The 17848-nt window shown below is 37.4% G+C and overlaps 1 protein-coding gene across 1 annotated transcript in view; it reads left to right on the top strand.

Annotated features, from left to right (window-relative positions):
* The window catches only part of LOC123554829 (4'-phosphopantetheine phosphatase-like), a 52380-nt gene that overhangs the window by 11342 nt on the left and 23190 nt on the right, over positions 1-17848 (top strand). The window contains exons 5-10 of the mRNA XM_053547702.1: positions 312-480; positions 3477-3667; positions 7475-7556; positions 8444-8541; positions 13695-13850; positions 15482-15600. Of these exons, the coding sequence (XP_053403677.1) occupies positions 312-480; positions 3477-3667; positions 7475-7556; positions 8444-8541; positions 13695-13850; positions 15482-15600 (815 nt within the window). The remainder of the gene's footprint in view (positions 1-311; positions 481-3476; positions 3668-7474; positions 7557-8443; positions 8542-13694; positions 13851-15481; positions 15601-17848) is intronic.

The following is a 17848-nucleotide window of genomic DNA, read 5'->3' as shown; positions in this document are numbered from 1 at the left end:
AGCAAATATAGGCACATTTACAGTATTTGGAATTTCTGTGAAATGAAACATTCCTAGAAAATAATATTTATCAGTGTAAACAGAAGTGAATTAGCTAACATCTTGTTATAATTTTTATAATGACACAACTATGAAATAATGTGCCATGGACACAGTGACATTACATCTGAACCAACCCTCATGCTTGCAGGAAACTGACAGATAGGGAGTACCAGTCAGAATTCAGCTTTATTGACAGCTATTATATTCCTGATGTTTTTAATATCAAATAGTGAATCAGTTACTGACCTTCTATTAAATGCATTTTCCAGACATTTGATGACCTGCTACATCTGGCAGAGAAAGGGGATCACCGTAATGTGGACATGCTAGTTAAAGATATATATGGGGGAGCGTACTCCACTATAGGACTGAGAGAAGATATTATAGCCAGCAGTTTCGGCAAGGCAGCTAGATCTCCAAGGTCTGCTACACAGGCTGGTATGTATTGACGTGTTAGTGAGAGACATATATACTGTAAAAGCACATATTTTCGCTGGGTCAGAATTTCGCGAATTTGAAATATCCAGTATGTTTGTGAGGTTTTATATTTGCAAAATTGTAAAAAAGTTGATCTGCTTGGTTCAGCTTTTAATAATTCGCCTGTACATAAAAGTTACATATCGTAAAGCGTTCCCTAAAAAACTGTCTAGCGTGAAGATAGATCGCTATTAATTGCATAGATGTTTTAACAACTCTAATTACCTGTAAACCTTGATGACTCTATACCTATAACAAACACTTATTGTAATCTATATCCTAGGGCAGCAATGTCAATGTTTGTTTAATTAAACACACTGCAAACACAAAAGTTATCATATCATTCTAAAATAATCAGTTATATTGTTTGTTCTGTTGGTCTTAAAATTATACCATCCTATAGTTAATACGGAAACACTAAATGTAGCCAATTTTTGTAAAGTTGAAACAAATCTATTACTGACAAGAACTGAAATACTGGTTAAGGGGCTCGGAATAACAAGAAAAGGGAATATGTAGCTTTCTTGGAGATAGAGATACCATATACAATCTGGTCACTGGGGTAAAGGTCAAGGTCAGTGGTACTTAAAATTAAAAAAAACTTGTTTCTGCTTGATTACTTCAGTAAGGAATCAGGTATTGCAACCAGACTTGGAAATTAGAAAGCTTTTTTGATTGCTTGGACCAAGGTCAAAATCATTGTTACTAAAAATAGAAAAAATTGTTTTCTCACAATAACTTCAGTTAGGAATGAGGTATTACTAAGTAGTCCAAACTTGGTAAATAGTTAGCTTTCTTAGAGACCAATAAGCCTTGGTCAAGGTCATTGTTTTTGGAATATAGAAAATGTTTTTGACCAGTAATTTAATTAGGAATGAGAAATTGCAACTAACCTTGGTTAATTAAGTAGCTTTCATGGTGGACAAAGTTCATTTGCATGATTGTGGCTTTGGTCAAGGTCTAGGACAGTGTTAGTTAAATAGAACAAACTGGGGTCAAGGTCTAGGACAGTGTTAGTTAAATAGAACAAACTGGGGTCAAGGTCTAGGACAGTGTTAGTTAAATAGAACAAACTGGGGTCAAGGGCTAGGACAGTGTTAGTTAAATAGAACAAACTGGGGTCAAGGTCTAGGACAGTGTTAGTTAAATAGAACAAACTGGGGTCAAGGTCTAGGACAGTGTTAGTTAAATAGAACAAACTGGGGTCAAGGTCTAGGACAGTGTTAGTTAAATAGAACAAACTGGGGTCAAGGTCTAGGACAGTGTTAGTTAAATAGAACAAACTGGGGTCAAGGTCTAGGACAGTGTTACTTAAATAGAACAAACTGGGGTCAAGATCTAGGACAGTGTTACTTAAATAGAACAAACTGGGGTCAAGGTCTAGGACAGTGTTAGTTAAATAGAACAAACTGGGGTCAAGATCTAGAACAAACTGGGGTCAAGGTCTAGGACAGTGTTAGTTAAATAGAACAAACTGGGGTCAAGGTCTAGGACATTGTTAGTTAAATAGAACAAACTGGGGTCAAGGTCTAGGACAGTGTTAGTTAATTAGAACAAACTGGGATCAAGGTCTAGGACAGTGTTAGTTAAATAGAACAAACTGGGATCAAGGTCTAGGACAGTGTTAGTTAAATAGAACAAACTGGGGTCAAGGTCTAGGACAGTGTTACTTAAATAGAACAAACTGGGGTCAAGATCTAGGACAGTGTTACTTAAATAGAACAAACTGGGGTCTAGGTCTAGGACAGTGTTAGTTAAATAGAACAAACTGGGGTCAAGGTCTAGGACAGTGTTAGTTAAATAGAACAAACTGTATTTGGTTAGTAACTACAGTTAAACTAAACTTAGTACATACTGGTTGGCGACCCAGAATTTCGGACGACTCAGAAAATCGAACAGTCGCGTAAACGCTTATTTTGGCGTAATTTTTTATCATTTCTTGACAAGTACATAGACGTTTGCATTATGTGCAACATCATCTGCAATAACTGCAAATCAGTAAGTTAAACTTTCAAAAATGGAATGTTTACTTTTGTTCACGAAATGTTGTGACAGCTCTCAAAGGGGGAAGCTGCATGTGCTTTCAGTGCGCATGCGCATACATGTTTTGATGCCCCAACATTATTCAAGGGGAACTCATCTACAATCTGCTAAATGCCGACGAGAAAATTGCGTGTTATAAAACAAGTATCAATGTTTTCCCATTAATACCACGAGTTAAATGCGTTTAAATCAAATTGTTTTACCTAAAATTTTGTGTTGTATGTAGGCCAGCTGGATTTTTCAAACTCTCAGCAGCATTAAACATTTACAGTTGAATGTAAACAAGGTTAACAATACTTAAAATGTCTTTTTATCTTAACCAACCTAAACGTGATTCTGCCAAATAGAAGTGGTGATAATTAGTATTTTACTACTGTCCGATTTCTGGGTCCTGCAACACGCTGAAAACGTTAAATTTACGTACCCTCTTTCGGGCCTCAGTGACGTTTTCAGTTTATTTTTATATACAAACAAATTTGTGTTTAGCGAAACCAAAGAACTGAACTTGATTCTGGTATCATTTCACGAATCTTGAATTAAAAATTAAAATATGATAGATGAAAAGGTTGTAAAATTGTCCGAATCTGGGTCGGCAACCAGTAGGTATCTTGCACCTTGACCAAGGTTTTAGTTTTCTTAGGTCAACGTTCACTGTTACACATTTTCTTGAGATATAAGATGTGTTTTACTCAATAACTTTTGTTAGAAATGTACTTTTATTAAAAATAATTAAGTTGTATCTCAGTCAGTTAATTAACTCAAGTAAGGAATGTGATGTTGTGACCAAACTGTCATCCTTTTTGAATATTTAAATGCTTTTTGTAGGCAGAGAATGCATTTTAAAGGATGAGCCCTTTGTCTTGTTTGGCTGAGGATACCATTTCACTGAATTTGCTTGTTTTCTCTGTTTTTAGAGGAGCATAATTTCAAGCAGGAGGATCTGGCACGGAGTCTGCTGTTGTCAATTAGTAATGATATTGGTCAGATAGCATGTCTCCATGCCAAACTGCATTCCTTGAAGAAGATATATTTCGGAGGATATTTCATACGAGGACATCCACTAACCATGCATACTATAACCTACGCCATAAACTTCTGGTCAAAGGTGAGGCTTATCTTTCTCAGTTTATTACATTTCTAGAAAATGTTCAGCAGGGGCCAAGAGAATTCTGTCCTTGAAATCTATGTCATTATAACTCCTTAACTGTTTTCAAGGGATTTGGTCCAAACTTACAGATATGTGTCACTATGAAGTGAACTCAAAGGGTATATATATATGAACCATGCATGACCCTTTAAAGTTTTATCAAATGCTATATTTTGCTATACAGATAGCTCTTATAATAGTTTCCAAGGGACCTAGCCAAAACAAACAGAAATGCATTGCTGTTGAGGTTTAGTGGTATATAACTAAATCACAGAAGCTTTTGGTAAACAAGCAACATCTTTACCAACAATCTACTTGTTCAATATATGTTTTAACGTACTGTCCCATATGATTGGATACTTAAATTATTCTCAAAAAGTTCTCCTTTAAAAAAGAATGTCATTTATAAAGAAATAATAATAAACAAATGCTGCAAACTATGTTTAACCTAGATATATGAACTTTCTGCACTGTAACACTATTGCAAATGCATAAAGTTCTTTGAAAACAGTAAGTTGAACTCTCTGAAAGTGTGGCCCCTTTTTGTAGTCCTTTTCTTAAAGTTAGTGCATATAACACTAAGTTTACAATTGTTTTATGGGGTAATATACATGTTCTATATGCCATTTAATGTTCATGTAAAACAACTCCCATAATGAGACGATGTGCCATGCGCAACAACTAGACCCCTAGCTCAAAGGTCAAGGTCACAGTTAGAGGTCAAACATCAGTAGTTTTTAGCTTGACTATTCAAAGAATAGGTAGAGCTGTTGAATTCACCTGTGCGCCGGCATCCGCATAGTCATCCCGATTTGGTTAAGTTTTTGTATGTAAGCTGGTATCTCAATAACCACTTGTGGGAATGGATTGAAACTTCACACACTTATTCACTGTGATAAACTGACTTAGTCTGCACAGGTCCCAGTACTCTATTTTGCTTACAAATGTAATTACAAAATTATGCCCCTTTTTCGACTTTTATATTCATTCAATTGACAAGGCTGTTGAATAGTCGAGCGTTTCTGTCATATGACAGCTTGTTTTTTCCTGTCCTGTCCATAACTCTGCCATCCATGAAGGGATTCTAATATCACATGGCACAAATGTATCCAATAATAAGGTGATGTGTCATGTGCAAAACCCAGATTCCTAACTCAAAGATCAAGGTCATACTTTGAGGTCAAGGTTCAATAGGGTTTTTTTTCCTGTGTTGTCCATAAATGTCATCCATCAAGGGATTTTAATATTTTTTGCACAAATGTTTCCCTTGTCATGCACAATAAGTAGACTCATAGCTCAAAGATCAAAGTCACACTGAGGTAAAAGGTCAATACAGATTTTTCCCTGTCTGGTCCATAAGGTATAGGTTATTAAAAATGAACCAGTCATTTATCCAAATATATTATATCAGTTACTTCTTCCATTCAAGTGAAGCAGTATTGGGGGGCATACACTTTTTCAAAAGTAGTTTCTTGTTATTTATTCCCCTACCAGTGAAACACCGACCATCTGTCCGTCCGTCTGCTGTCTGTTCGTCCACAAACCTGGATCCTGCAATTACTCGAAAAGTATTCAAGCTAGGTTCATAAAACTTGGTGTGTATATAGAGGGCAATGTGTAGATAATGCACATACATGACTTATTCTTGTAGGTCAAAGGTCAAGGTCACTTTCGAAGATCAAGTAAAAATTGTTTCTACTCCGTAACTTTTATACACATGGATGGATTATCTTAGTGGTACACACAAACGTTCCCAATGATGAGACAATGTGTCAACACATGACCTATGCTTGTGGGTTAAATGTCAAGGCCACTGTTTAAGGTCAAGTGAAAATTTATTTCTGCCCTATAACTTTTAATTGCATAGAAGGATTTTTTTTTATTACTACACAGAAATGTTTCCTATGATTAGATATTTGTCATACACATGACCCATGGTTATCGGTCAAAGGTTAAGGTCACTATTGAAGGTAAAGTAAAAATTTGTTTCCGCTTTATAACTTTTTTATACATTGATGGATTATCTTAATACTTCACATAAATGTTCTCCATGATTAGACAATATGTTGTGTGCATGATCTTTGCTTGTAGGTCAAGGTCACTATTGAAATTTAAGTAAAAATAGTTTTTGTTTCTTAGCTTCTAAATACCTTGAAGCATTTTTAGTCTTAACACTGTTGCCAACAACCACAAGGGACAAACACTAACAAAGTGTCTGCCTGTGGTGTGAGAGATCATTGATTTTAGCCAGTGGTATATTTTCCACCTCTTGGATGTTTGAAAGAATAATACCCAGGATTATGGCATTTCTATTTACGCAAACATTTTATCTCTGGATAGCAAAATTTGACAGATTCCATTTCTTGTTTCAAATCGGTATATACTTTATCTTTTACTTTATCTCCCTGGAGTCTAATGAACTTTGAATGAAATAGGGATAGTCCTACAGACCTCCACCCCATGTAAAAACCTTTGGAAACAATGCTTTCAATTTATGGAGCATAGTTTATCTGGTTGCACAGTTCTACGTTAGTGTGATTACTAATCCGTAAGAAGACATTTACTAATGAGTGTAGTGAAATGGCGTCTTCTTCAGTGCTTGTGGATTTTGAAATTAAAAGTTTTGTTTCCAATGGTTATGACACATTTTGGTATAATAAATAGAGCGAAATCTAAAATGGTGACCCCCATTTTTCTTTTAAGGAAAATATAGCGATTGAAAGTTTGTATGCTTGTTCAAATTTACTCATAAAACTATCTCTCAGTTTCTTGAATATAGGTTTCTTTACATGAAATTTTGGTGAAACTCGGTGTCAGTTTAATGTGTTTCATAAATCATTTGCCTCTGATATGATGTTGAAATAACTTGACAGATTATATATCATTAGAAAGATAATTTTAACACAAACTTGAAACTAAAGAATTTTTGCAGTGTTTTTGTTTTATATACATACACTACTTAAAAACCCTGTCAAATATTCATTTTGCACTGAGTGGCTCTGCTGAAATAATGACATTAATGGCCATGTTTGAAGATTTACAGCTGCAAAATGGAAAATAACAGAACTGAAAAAATACCAGTCTGCCGGAAATATCGTCAACTTTAATTTGTGAAATTTTCATAACAGTCCATTGAAAATCGGTAGGTGGCACATTCTACCTTAAGGGTGGCTACATTTTATTTGACTTGATGATCATAAATCTTTGTCAGAATGTTTGTATAAGATCTAGGTTATATTCAAACTAGGTTGTCTGAGGTATTAAACTAGGGCATTGGGTCAAATCATAGAAATTCCACTTTATCATCATAATCTTTGTCAAAATGTTTGTCTTTATGAAATCTAGTTTATTTTTACTACTGAGCAGTCATATCTTGTACCTTGTATCCATAAACCTTCAGAAGGTTTGTTTGTATGAAATCTAGGTCAGGTTTGGAACTGGATTATAAATCTAATAAACTTAGGTCGCTAGATCAAGTCAGAAAAACCTTGTTAATGCTCAAAATGTCACATTTTCTACCTGATCTGTATGAGACTTGGTTAGAATGTTGTCTCTTTAAAATCTAGAATAAATTTGTAAAAATCTAGGTCTCTAGGTCAGATCCTTCAAAAACTAGTTAATGATTAACTTGATATACAGAAAACATGGTCAGAATGTCTGTTTAAATGAAATCTGGACCAAATTAAACACTAGGTCAACTTAAGTAAGTATTATACAGGGCTGCCTGGTTTTGTTTAATTGCATTTATTAATTCTTTAATTTCAGGGAGAGATTCAGTCCCTGTTTCTGAGGCATGAAGGCTACCTAGGAGCAATAGGGGCCTTTCTGAAGGGGGCTGAGGAAGAAGGTATGTTTCATAATGATTTCACCATATTTGTTTTCATTCATGAGTGTTGTCTAAAGTCTTCCTGGTTAGAAAGGTTTCAAGTACCACTGGTGAGGAGAAAGTTCACCGTGATGATTTGACAGGAGATAGTATGTGTGAACTCGGTGGTCATGCTTATCTGGTATATGTTACTAAGTTATCAGCAGGTCAGAACTGGTTCAGAATCTGAGAATGTTTGGTTAGCTAGCCCATGACCTACCTGAACTTAAACAAAACTGAAACAGATAGGGAGATGTAAAGTTGAATGCTGGTGTGGTTACACTTTTATGATCCCAAACAACAAAGTTACTAATGGAGAATATACAAGATTACAATGTTAGAAAAGCTTTCCTAAAAAAGACCTTTTAAAAGGGGGTTATCAGAAAAATGTCTAATCATTTTGATAAAAATTCCTCGTCTTTTGAACTGTTTAGGTTGGGTTCAAAAGTTTGTAAATTAGAAAGTACATGAATGTTTTTTTAGCTGATATTTGGATCCTCAAGTCAATTGCACATGAAACAAGTTCGGTGAACAGTTAAAGTAACAATAAAATTATCAATCTAAAGGTAACATTGATAATTATTTTTGAATTGTGCTAAAACAATAGAACTACTGTAAAATCATGAAATTTCGTGGTTTTGGTCAGAACGGCAATTTCATGGGGATATGAAATCATGGATTTCAACTTTTGAACATAAAATGAATGGGAATTTTACTTGTTCTTTGGGATTAAATTTTGTGGATTGAGTCAACCATGAAATCCACAAAAATTAGTCCCCCACGAATATTAATGATTTCACAGTATGCCATACAATGTTACATTTAGGTTTTCTGTAAGTTTGCATATCAATTTTTCTCTGTATGTGTAGATGCAGAATTGTATTCCTGGGAAGAGAACTTTGCAGGAAGTTCTGGTCTGGCTGATCCAAAACCCTCCCCACTCATTATACAACAACGAAACTCTGAGGTGAGTAATGGCTGATCCAAAATCCTCCCAACTCATTATACAACAACGAAACTCTGAGGTGAGTAATGGCTGATCCAAAATCCTCAAGACTCATTATACAACAGCGAAACTCTTGAGGTGAGTAATGGCTGATCCAAAATCCTCTCAACTCGTTATACAACAGCAAAACTCTGAGGTGAGTAATGGCTGATCCAAAATCCTCCCAACTCATTATACAACAGTGAAACTCTGAGGTCATAAAAACCTCACCACTTATTATACAACAGCGAAACTCTGAGGAGAGTAATGGCTGATTCAGAACCCTCCCCACTCATTATACAACAGCGAAACTCTGAGGTGAGTAATGGCTGATTCAGAACCCTCCCCACTCATTATACAACAGCGAAACTCTGAGGTCCAAAAACCTCAAAACCCTCCACACTCATTATACAAAGCGAAACTCTGAGGTGAGTAATGGCTGATCCAAAAAACCCCCCCACTCCTTATACAGCAGCCAAACTCTGAGGTGAGTAACGGCTGATCTAAAATACCTCCCCACTCATTACAGAACAGCGAAACTCTGAGGTGAGTAATGGCTGATCCAAAACCCTCACCACTCATTATACAACAACGAAACTCTGAGGTGAGTAATGGCTGATCCAAAACCCTCACCACTCATTATACAACAGCGAAACTCTGAGGTGAGTAATGGCTGATCCAAAACCCTCACCACTCATTATACAACAGCGAAACTCTGAGGTGAGTAATGGCTGATCCAAAACCCTCACCACTCATTATACAACAGCGAAACTCTGAGGTGAGTAATGGCTGATCCAAAACCCTCCCCACTCATTATACAACAGCGAAACTCTGAGGTAAGTAATGGCTGATCCAAAACCCTCCCCACTCATTATACAACAGTGAAACTCTGAGGTGAGTAATGGCTGATCCAATAACCTCCCCACTCATTATACAACAGTGAAACTGAGGTGAGTAATGGCTGATCCAAAAAACCTCCCCACACATACAACAAGAAAATTTTTAGATTACTAAATTAAATGGTGATACAATACCCTTCCCACTTGTACAACGTGAGTATTGGCAAATCCAAGACTCTCTCCACTCATTATACAACAGATTAAGGACACACAGGACAGTTCTTTGAGAAGTGTCTCTGTTTGTCACAATCAGATAACACAAAAATGATCATAAAAATATAAAATTGGTAGTAATTGTAACTGCTTTTGTTTTTAGGCTCCCCAAAGTGGGGGATTATATAGTTGCTACCTTGTCCGTCCATCCATCTGTATGTCACACTTCTTGTCTGGAGGATCATTATGTCTCCCCCAGAGAGTCCGTCCGTCCGTACGTCACACTTTATTTCCGAGCAATAACTGGAGAACCATTTGACCTAGAACCTTCAAACTTCATAGGGTTGTAGGGCTGCTGGAGTAGACGACCCCTATAGGTTTTGGGGTCACTCCGTCAAAGGTCAAGGTCACAGGGGCCTGAACATTGAAAACCATTTCCGATCAATAACTAGAGAACCACTTGACCCAGAATGTTGAAACTTCATAGGATGATTGGTCATGAAGAGTAGATGACCCCTATTGATTTTGGGGTCACTCCATTAAAGGTCAAGGTCACAGGGGCCTGAACATTGAAAACCATTTCGATCAATAACTAGAGAACCACTTGACCCAGAATGTTGAAACTTCATAGGATGATTGTTCATGAAGAGTAGATGACCCCTATTGATTTTGGGGTCACTCTGTCAAAGGTCAAGGTCACAGGGGCCTGAACATTGAAAACCATTTCCGATCAATAACTAGAGAACCACTTGACCCAGAATGTTGAAACTTCATAGGATGATTGGTCATGAAGAGTAGATGACCCCTATTGATTTTGGGGTCACTCCATCAAAGGTCAAGGTCACAGGGGCCTGAACCTGGAAAACCATTTCCGATCAATAACTAGAGAACCACTTGACCCAGAATGTTGAAACTTCATAGGATGATTGTGCATGCAAAGTAGATGACCCCTATCGATTTTGGGGTCACTCCATTAAAGGTCAAGGTCACAGGGGCCTGAACATTGAAAACCATTTCCGGTCAGTAACTTGAGAACCACTTGACCCAGAATGTTGAAACTTAATAGGATGATTGGTCATGCAGAGTAGATGACCCCTAACGATTTTGGGGTCACTCTGTGAAAGATCAAGGTCACAGGGGCCTGAACATTGAAAACCATTTCCGGTCAGTAACTTGAGAACCACTTGACCCAGAATAGTAAATGACCCCTAACGATTTTAGGGTCACTCTGTTAAAGGTCAAAGCCACAGGGGCCTGAACATGGAAAACCATTTCCAATCAATAACTTGAGAACTTCTCGACCTCAGAATGTTGAAACTTCATAGGATGATTGTTCATGCAGAGTAAATGACCCCTATTGTTTTTGGGGTCACTCTGTTAAAGGTCAAGGTCACAGAGGCCTGAACATTGATAACCAGTTCCGATCAATAACTTGAGAACCACTTGACCCAGAATGTTGAAACTTCATAGGATGATTGAACATGCAGAGTAGATGACCCCTATTGATTTTGGGGTCAGTCTATTAAAGGTCAAGGTCACAGTGGCCTGTTCATGTAAAATCATTTTTTGGAAATATCTTGAGAACCACTTGACCTACAATGTTGAAACTTAATAGGATGATTGGACATGCAGAGTAGATGACCCCTATTTATTTCGAGGTCACTTGATCAAAGGTCAAGGTCACAGGAGCCTGAACAGTGACTTGAGAACCACTAGGCCAAGAGTGTTGAAATTTAGCGGGATGACTGGACATGCAGTGTCTCTTCGACTTTCTGGTGTCTGCCATCCTGAAAATTACTTTTGTCAAATGGTTCCACTTGGCTGAACTTCATAGAGGTAATAGCTTAAATAGAAAAAAGCTTTAAACAACTCTTTCTCATGAACCACCTGATGGATCATCACCAAACTTTGTAGCATTCTTGTAAGGTCCTCCCTCAGGTTTGTTCTAATGGTTCTCTTGACTGATTTGAGGGCTGAAAGAGCTAAAGATAGAAAACCCTTTAAACAACTTCTCATGAATCCCTTGATTGATTCACTTAGAATTGATCAGAAACATCTATTGTTCAAATTCTTCTCTTTGACCACTTAATCACCAATAGAGCTGAAAATAGAGGATATACACAACTTCTACAGATGACTAACTTACAGATATTCATCAATGTAAGTTAGGGTTATCTCAAATTGCATTAGAGATGCTAAAGTTAGAATATAAAAGATCTTTTCAGTACATTTTATGATTGATATATAAGCACAACTTCCTCAAGCTTTGATTGACTGCACTGACAGGTAAAAATAGAAAGTCTTCTCAAGACCAGGTTACCTGACCTCAAATATTCTACCATTCAATCATAAACAGGAAGTTAAAGAGGGTTGTAAGTTACTTGCAGAGAACAAGTTAGTACTTGTTTGGAATCCAGGAACACTCATTGTGTTAACTGAACTGAAATGTTTGTGAAAAAATGTTACACACTGTCAGAAACTCAATACAAAGGGTGTTTGTTGTAGTTTCTTCTTTATATCGTATTTTATAATTTTTAATCCCCCGCCGTGGCGGAGGGATTATAGGAATGGTCTGCGTCCGTCCTTCCGTCCGTAACAAAATCGTGTCCGTGCCATATCTCCTAAACCCCTTGAAGGATTTTCATGAAACTTGGGTCAAGTGATCACGTCATCAAGACGATGTGCAGAACCCATGAGTCAGCCTTGTCGGTTCAAGGTCAAGGTCACAACTCAAGGTCAAAGGTTGGAGCCTGCCATTTTGTGTCCGCTCTATATCTCCTAAACCCCTTGAAGGAATTTTATAAAACTTGGGTCAAATGATCACCTCATCAAGACGATGTGCAGAACCCATGAGTCAGCCATGCCGGCTCAAGGTCAAGGTCACAACTCAAGGTCAAAGGTTTGAGCCTTCCATTTGTGTCCGCTCTATATCTCTTAAACCCCTTGAAGGAATTTTATAAAACTTGGGTCAAATGATCACCTCATCAAGACGATGTGCAGAACCCATTAGTCAGTCATGCCGACTCAAGGTCAAGGTCACAGCTTAGGGTCAAAGGTTTGAACCTTCCATTTTGTGTCCGCTCTATATCTCCTAAACCCCTTGAAGGATTTTCATCAAACTTGGGTCAAACGATCACCTCATTGAGGCGATATGCAGAACTTATGAGTCAGCCATGTCGGCTCAAGGTCAAGGTCACAACTGAAGGTCAAAGGTTTGAGCCTTCCATTTCGTGTCTGCTCTATATCTGCTAAACCCCTTGAGGGAATTTTATAAAACTTGGGTCAAATGATTACCTCATCAGAACAATGTGCAGAAATTATGAGTCAACCATGCCAGCTCAAGGTCAAGGTCACAACTAAGGGTCGAAGGTTTGAGCCTTCCATTTTGTGTCCACTCTGTATCTCCTTAACCCCTCGAAGGATTTTCATCAAACTTGGGTCAAATGATCACCTCATCAAGAACTCATGAGTCAGCCATGTCAACTCAAGGTCAAGGTCACAACTGAAGGTCAAAGGTTTCAGCTCTGTATCTCCTAAACCCCTTGAAGGATTTTCATGAAACTTTGGTCAAATGATCACCTCATCAAGACGTTGTGCAGAATTCATGAGTCAGCCATGTCAGTTCAAGGTCAAGGTCACAGTTAAAATCAAAGGTTTTACCCTTTCACTATCCATAGCAGTGGCGGTGGATTTAGCTGTCTTTCAGACTGCCTTGTATAATTTATTCTCAGTCATTAAGAACAAGAGTTAAAACAGTCTTGTTTTACTGAGATGAAATGTATTCTCCCTTTAAACCTTCTGTTTAAAACATACGACTGAATCTGCCTTAGTCAGCACTTGAATCAAGCAGTCACTTGCCTAAAGCAGTCAGTACACTAACTTAACTTGATGTTTTGCTCTTAATTCAACTTGTCTTAGGCAGCCACCTTCCCCAAGCAGGTATATTATCACACTCCCTTGGCTGGCTGTTTTATGCAAGTTGGACTGTACTTAGACTGTTATGATATTTGGATGTAAAATCAGACGTAGAGAAGTTTGGATGTATAGTAGGCTGATTCATGAGTATATTACATTATTTTACAGTTTGACATGTTAGAATTTGACCGGCTGGAGAAAGCATTGTTACCATGTCCCCTCCTACTTGACCAAGACAGTTACCTCCCAGATACGGTTGATCTCACTCAGGATCCACAAGCAAGAGAGTACTGGCTACAGTGCTTTGTTGACAGTATAGAAAAGGTAAGATGTTGTGATATTTTATTTTTAGCTTATCTGATTTTTGAAAAAAGTCTATGAGGTATTATCATCCCTTGATCTCGGCTTCTGTGTCAATTAAATTTTTTGTTTAGGTCCACCTTTTCTCAAAAAAAAGAAGAGCTACAGCTTTGAAACTTTACGCACTTGTTTATCATCATTAGATAACTTTGCATGCCAAGAACCATAACTCTTACCTGTATTATGTTAGAATTATGGCTCTTTTTGTTCTTAGAAAATCTATAACTATAACTCCTTCCTTACATATTGTCCAGCACTAAGTCTTGCAGACAAGTGATAGCACCCGCAGGCAGTGCTCTTGTTATGTTCAGCTGAAATTCGCCTACCAGGTTTAAATAGATTGCAGAATGTCATAGGATGTGGTAGCAGGAAGGCGACATCAGCTGTTGATAATATTAGATAGGAGCGACTGATTGCAATGAAACTTAGTATTTAGGCAGCTTGCGTAGAGATAGAGTTTGGGATTGCATCACTAGGGCCAGGGTCAAAGTCACTGTTTGTTTGTTATGGAAAAACAGTTTCTGCTCAATAACAAGTTTGCATTGATGTATTGAAGTTAAACTTTGCCCATAGATAACTTATAGAATTAATTAATCTGCATACTTATAAAATTCCACAATGGCACAGTGTTCTAGAGTGTTGGGTCACTGTAACCTTTTGTGATGTGGAACAGATGGTTTGTGGTTCAAATCCAGTCAGGACCTAACTTTTTTTGTGATAAAAAGGTCATTCTGACGCCATTTGGTCAAGGTCAAGATCACAGTTACTACAACTAGATTTTTTTCACAATGATCAAAAAGGTGGTTTCCGTTTTTTTAGGATTGACTTACTGTCACCAAGCTTAGTATTTTTAGTCCTCTACTGATGATACACCAGAGGGGACTATAGGAATGCCCTCTGTCTGTCCGCCATCTGTTTGTCCATCCACAAATGTGGATCCTGCAATTACTCAAAAAGCATTCAAGCTACATGTAGGTTCATAAAACATGGTGTATGGATAGAGGACACTATGTAGATTATGCACATACATGACTTATGCTTGTAGGTCAAAGGTCAAGGTCACTGTTGAAGGTCAAGTAAAAATTGTTTCCACTTCATAGGTTTTATATGCATTGATGGATTATCTTAGTGCTACACACAAATGTTCCCCATGATGAGACAGTTTATCAACACATGATCTATGCTTATTGGTTAAAGGTCAAGGTCACTGTTTAAGGTCAAGTAAAATTTTGTTTCCACTCCATAACTTTTATATGCATTGATGGATTATCTTAGTGCTACACACAAATGTTCCCCATGATGAGACAGTTTGTCAACAAATGATCTATGCTTGTTGGTTAAAGGTCAAGGTCACTGTTTAAGGTCAAATAAAGTTTTGTTTCCACTCGGTAACTTTTAAGTGCTTTAAAGGATTTTTTTAGTACTATACGGAAATGTTCCCCATGATTAGACTATGTGTTGCGCATGACACATGGCTGTCTTTTAAAGGTCAAGGTCACTATTGAAAGTTTTCCACTGGTAGGGGGCTTCTGTATTGTCACTGCAACACTTGGTCACTTGTTTAAACAGTAATATTATATTTTATATGTTTGTAGCAAGAAGAGCAAGCTATCAAGTCTCAAGCTTCTATCAACCTTGAGGATGCTCGCAGTAGAGCTGCCCAATTTAAGCAGAAATATTTACAGAGGCTTGAAAACTTAAAGCGGAACCCATGGTAAGAATTGTTTTCTAGAAGAAGGAAATTCAGAGAGTTTTGATACTGATTGTTAACTTTTTATATGACAGATGTACAACAATATCTTAACAGCATATGAAATGTTCTCTTGATCATTCTGTTCCAGTGATTTACACACACATGTTTGTAGTAACTGTGCCTCCCCATATGTGTGCAGATATATTGATTTTGTCTTCTTTATTAGTTATTGTGTCTGTTTGTTTGTCTGTCTGTCTATCTGGCTTTCCATCACAAAAAAGTTGTCCAGACTATTCCTCTGAAACTACTGGTGGGATTTTAACCATACATTAAACTTTGAAAATCTTCTTGTCCAAAACCACAAAGCGTACAGCCTCAATATTTGACATGTAACATCATCTAATGGTCCTCTATGAAGTTTGTTCAAACTATGACCCTGGGGTGAAAAGAGGCCCCATCCCGGGGGTCCCAAATTTTGCATAGAGTTATATAGGAAATTTTTTTTTAATCAGGTCTGAAACCACAAGATCTAGGCCTTTGATAGTTGGCATGTAGCATTACCTTGTGGTCCTCTACCAAGATTGTTCAAATTTTTACCCTGGGGTGAAAAGAAGCCCTGCCCCGGGGGATCCAAGTTTTACAGACTTGAATAGGAAAAGATTATTCAAATTATGACCCTGGGGGGAAAAGAGGCCCCACCCAGGGGGTCCCAAGTTTTACATAGACTTATATAGGAAATTTTTTTAAAAATCTTCTTGTCTGAAACCACAAGACCTAGGCCTTTTACATTTGGTATGTAGCATTGCATTGTGGTCCTCTACCAAGATTGTTCAAATTATTACCCTAGGATGAAAAGAGGCCCTGCCCCGGGGGTTCCAAGTTTTACATAGACTTATATAGGGAAAAAATTAAAACAATCTTCTTGTCTGAAAGTTCAAGGCTTATGCCTTTGATAGTTGGTTTGTAGCATTGCCTAGTGGTTCTCTAACAAGATTGTTCAAATTATGCCCCTGGGGTGAAAAGAGGCCCCACCCCGGGGATCACTTGTATGAGTTATATATGAAAAAATACTTTAAAAATTATCTGATCATATTTCCTAGACTGTTCGATTATAATTTTGTGATCACCCTTCGTCCGTCTGTCCGTCCGTCCGTCAACAATCTCTTGTCTGCACAATAGTGGTTTCATTTATGATTTTATTTTAACCAAACTTGCACACAACTTGTATCACCATAAGATCACGGTTCCTTTCTTGAACTGGCCAGATCTCATTATGGGTTCCAGAGTTATGGCCCCTGAAAGGGCCAAAATTAGCTATTTTGACCTTGTCTGCACAATAGCAGCTTCATTTATGATTTGATTTTTACCAAACTGGCACACAAGTTGTATCACCATAAGATCTTGGTTCCTTTCTTGAACTGGCCAGATTCCATTAGTTGTTCCAGAGTTATGGCCCCTGAAAAGGCCAGAATTAGCTATTTTGACCTTGTCTGCACAATAGCAGCTTCATTTATGATTTTATTTTAACCAGACTTGCACACAACTTGTATCACCATAAGATCTTGGTTCCTTTGTTGAACTGGCCAGATTCCATTAGTCGTTCCAGAGTGATGGCCCCTGAAATGGCCAGAATTAGCTATTTTGACCTTGCCTGCACAATAGAAGCTTCATTTATGATTTGATATTAATCAGACTTGCACAAAAATTGTGTCATCATAAGATCTGGGTTCATTTCTTGAACCGGCCAGATCCCATAATGGGTTCCAGAGTTATGGCCCCTGAAAGGGCCAAAATTATCTATTTTGACCTTGTCTGCACAATAGCAGCTTCATTTATGATTTGATTTTAACCAAAGTTGCACACAACCTGTATCACCACAAGATCTTGCTTCCTTTCTTCAACTGGCCAGATTCCATCATTGGTTCCAGAGTTATGACCCCTTAAAGATCCAAAATTGACTATTTTGGCTTTTGCAGCCATATAGAGACCTCATTTATGGTTTTATTTGATACAGACTTCCAAAATATCTTCAACAACAATAAATCTTGGATTCCATGACAAATCAGATCCAATCTTAGGTTCCAGTTATTTTATTTCTGATTACCTCCCCTGATTGTAATCGAAATTGATTTATATCAGTAAGTACTTATAGGACTTATTTGAAATTTCATTATTGTTATTAGTTGGACTGAGACATACAGGGTAGATAATAATGAACTGATTTTATGGCAAATTACCTCCCTTTATTTCAAATAAAAATGGGTATATC

Source organism: Mercenaria mercenaria, chromosome 7 (assembly GCF_021730395.1).
Source record: "Mercenaria mercenaria strain notata chromosome 7, MADL_Memer_1, whole genome shotgun sequence".
NCBI classification, from domain to species: Eukaryota; Metazoa; Mollusca; class Bivalvia; order Venerida; family Veneridae; genus Mercenaria; species Mercenaria mercenaria.
The sequence above is the reverse complement of the archived record's forward strand: the minus strand, read 5'-3'. Positions and strand labels throughout refer to the sequence as shown.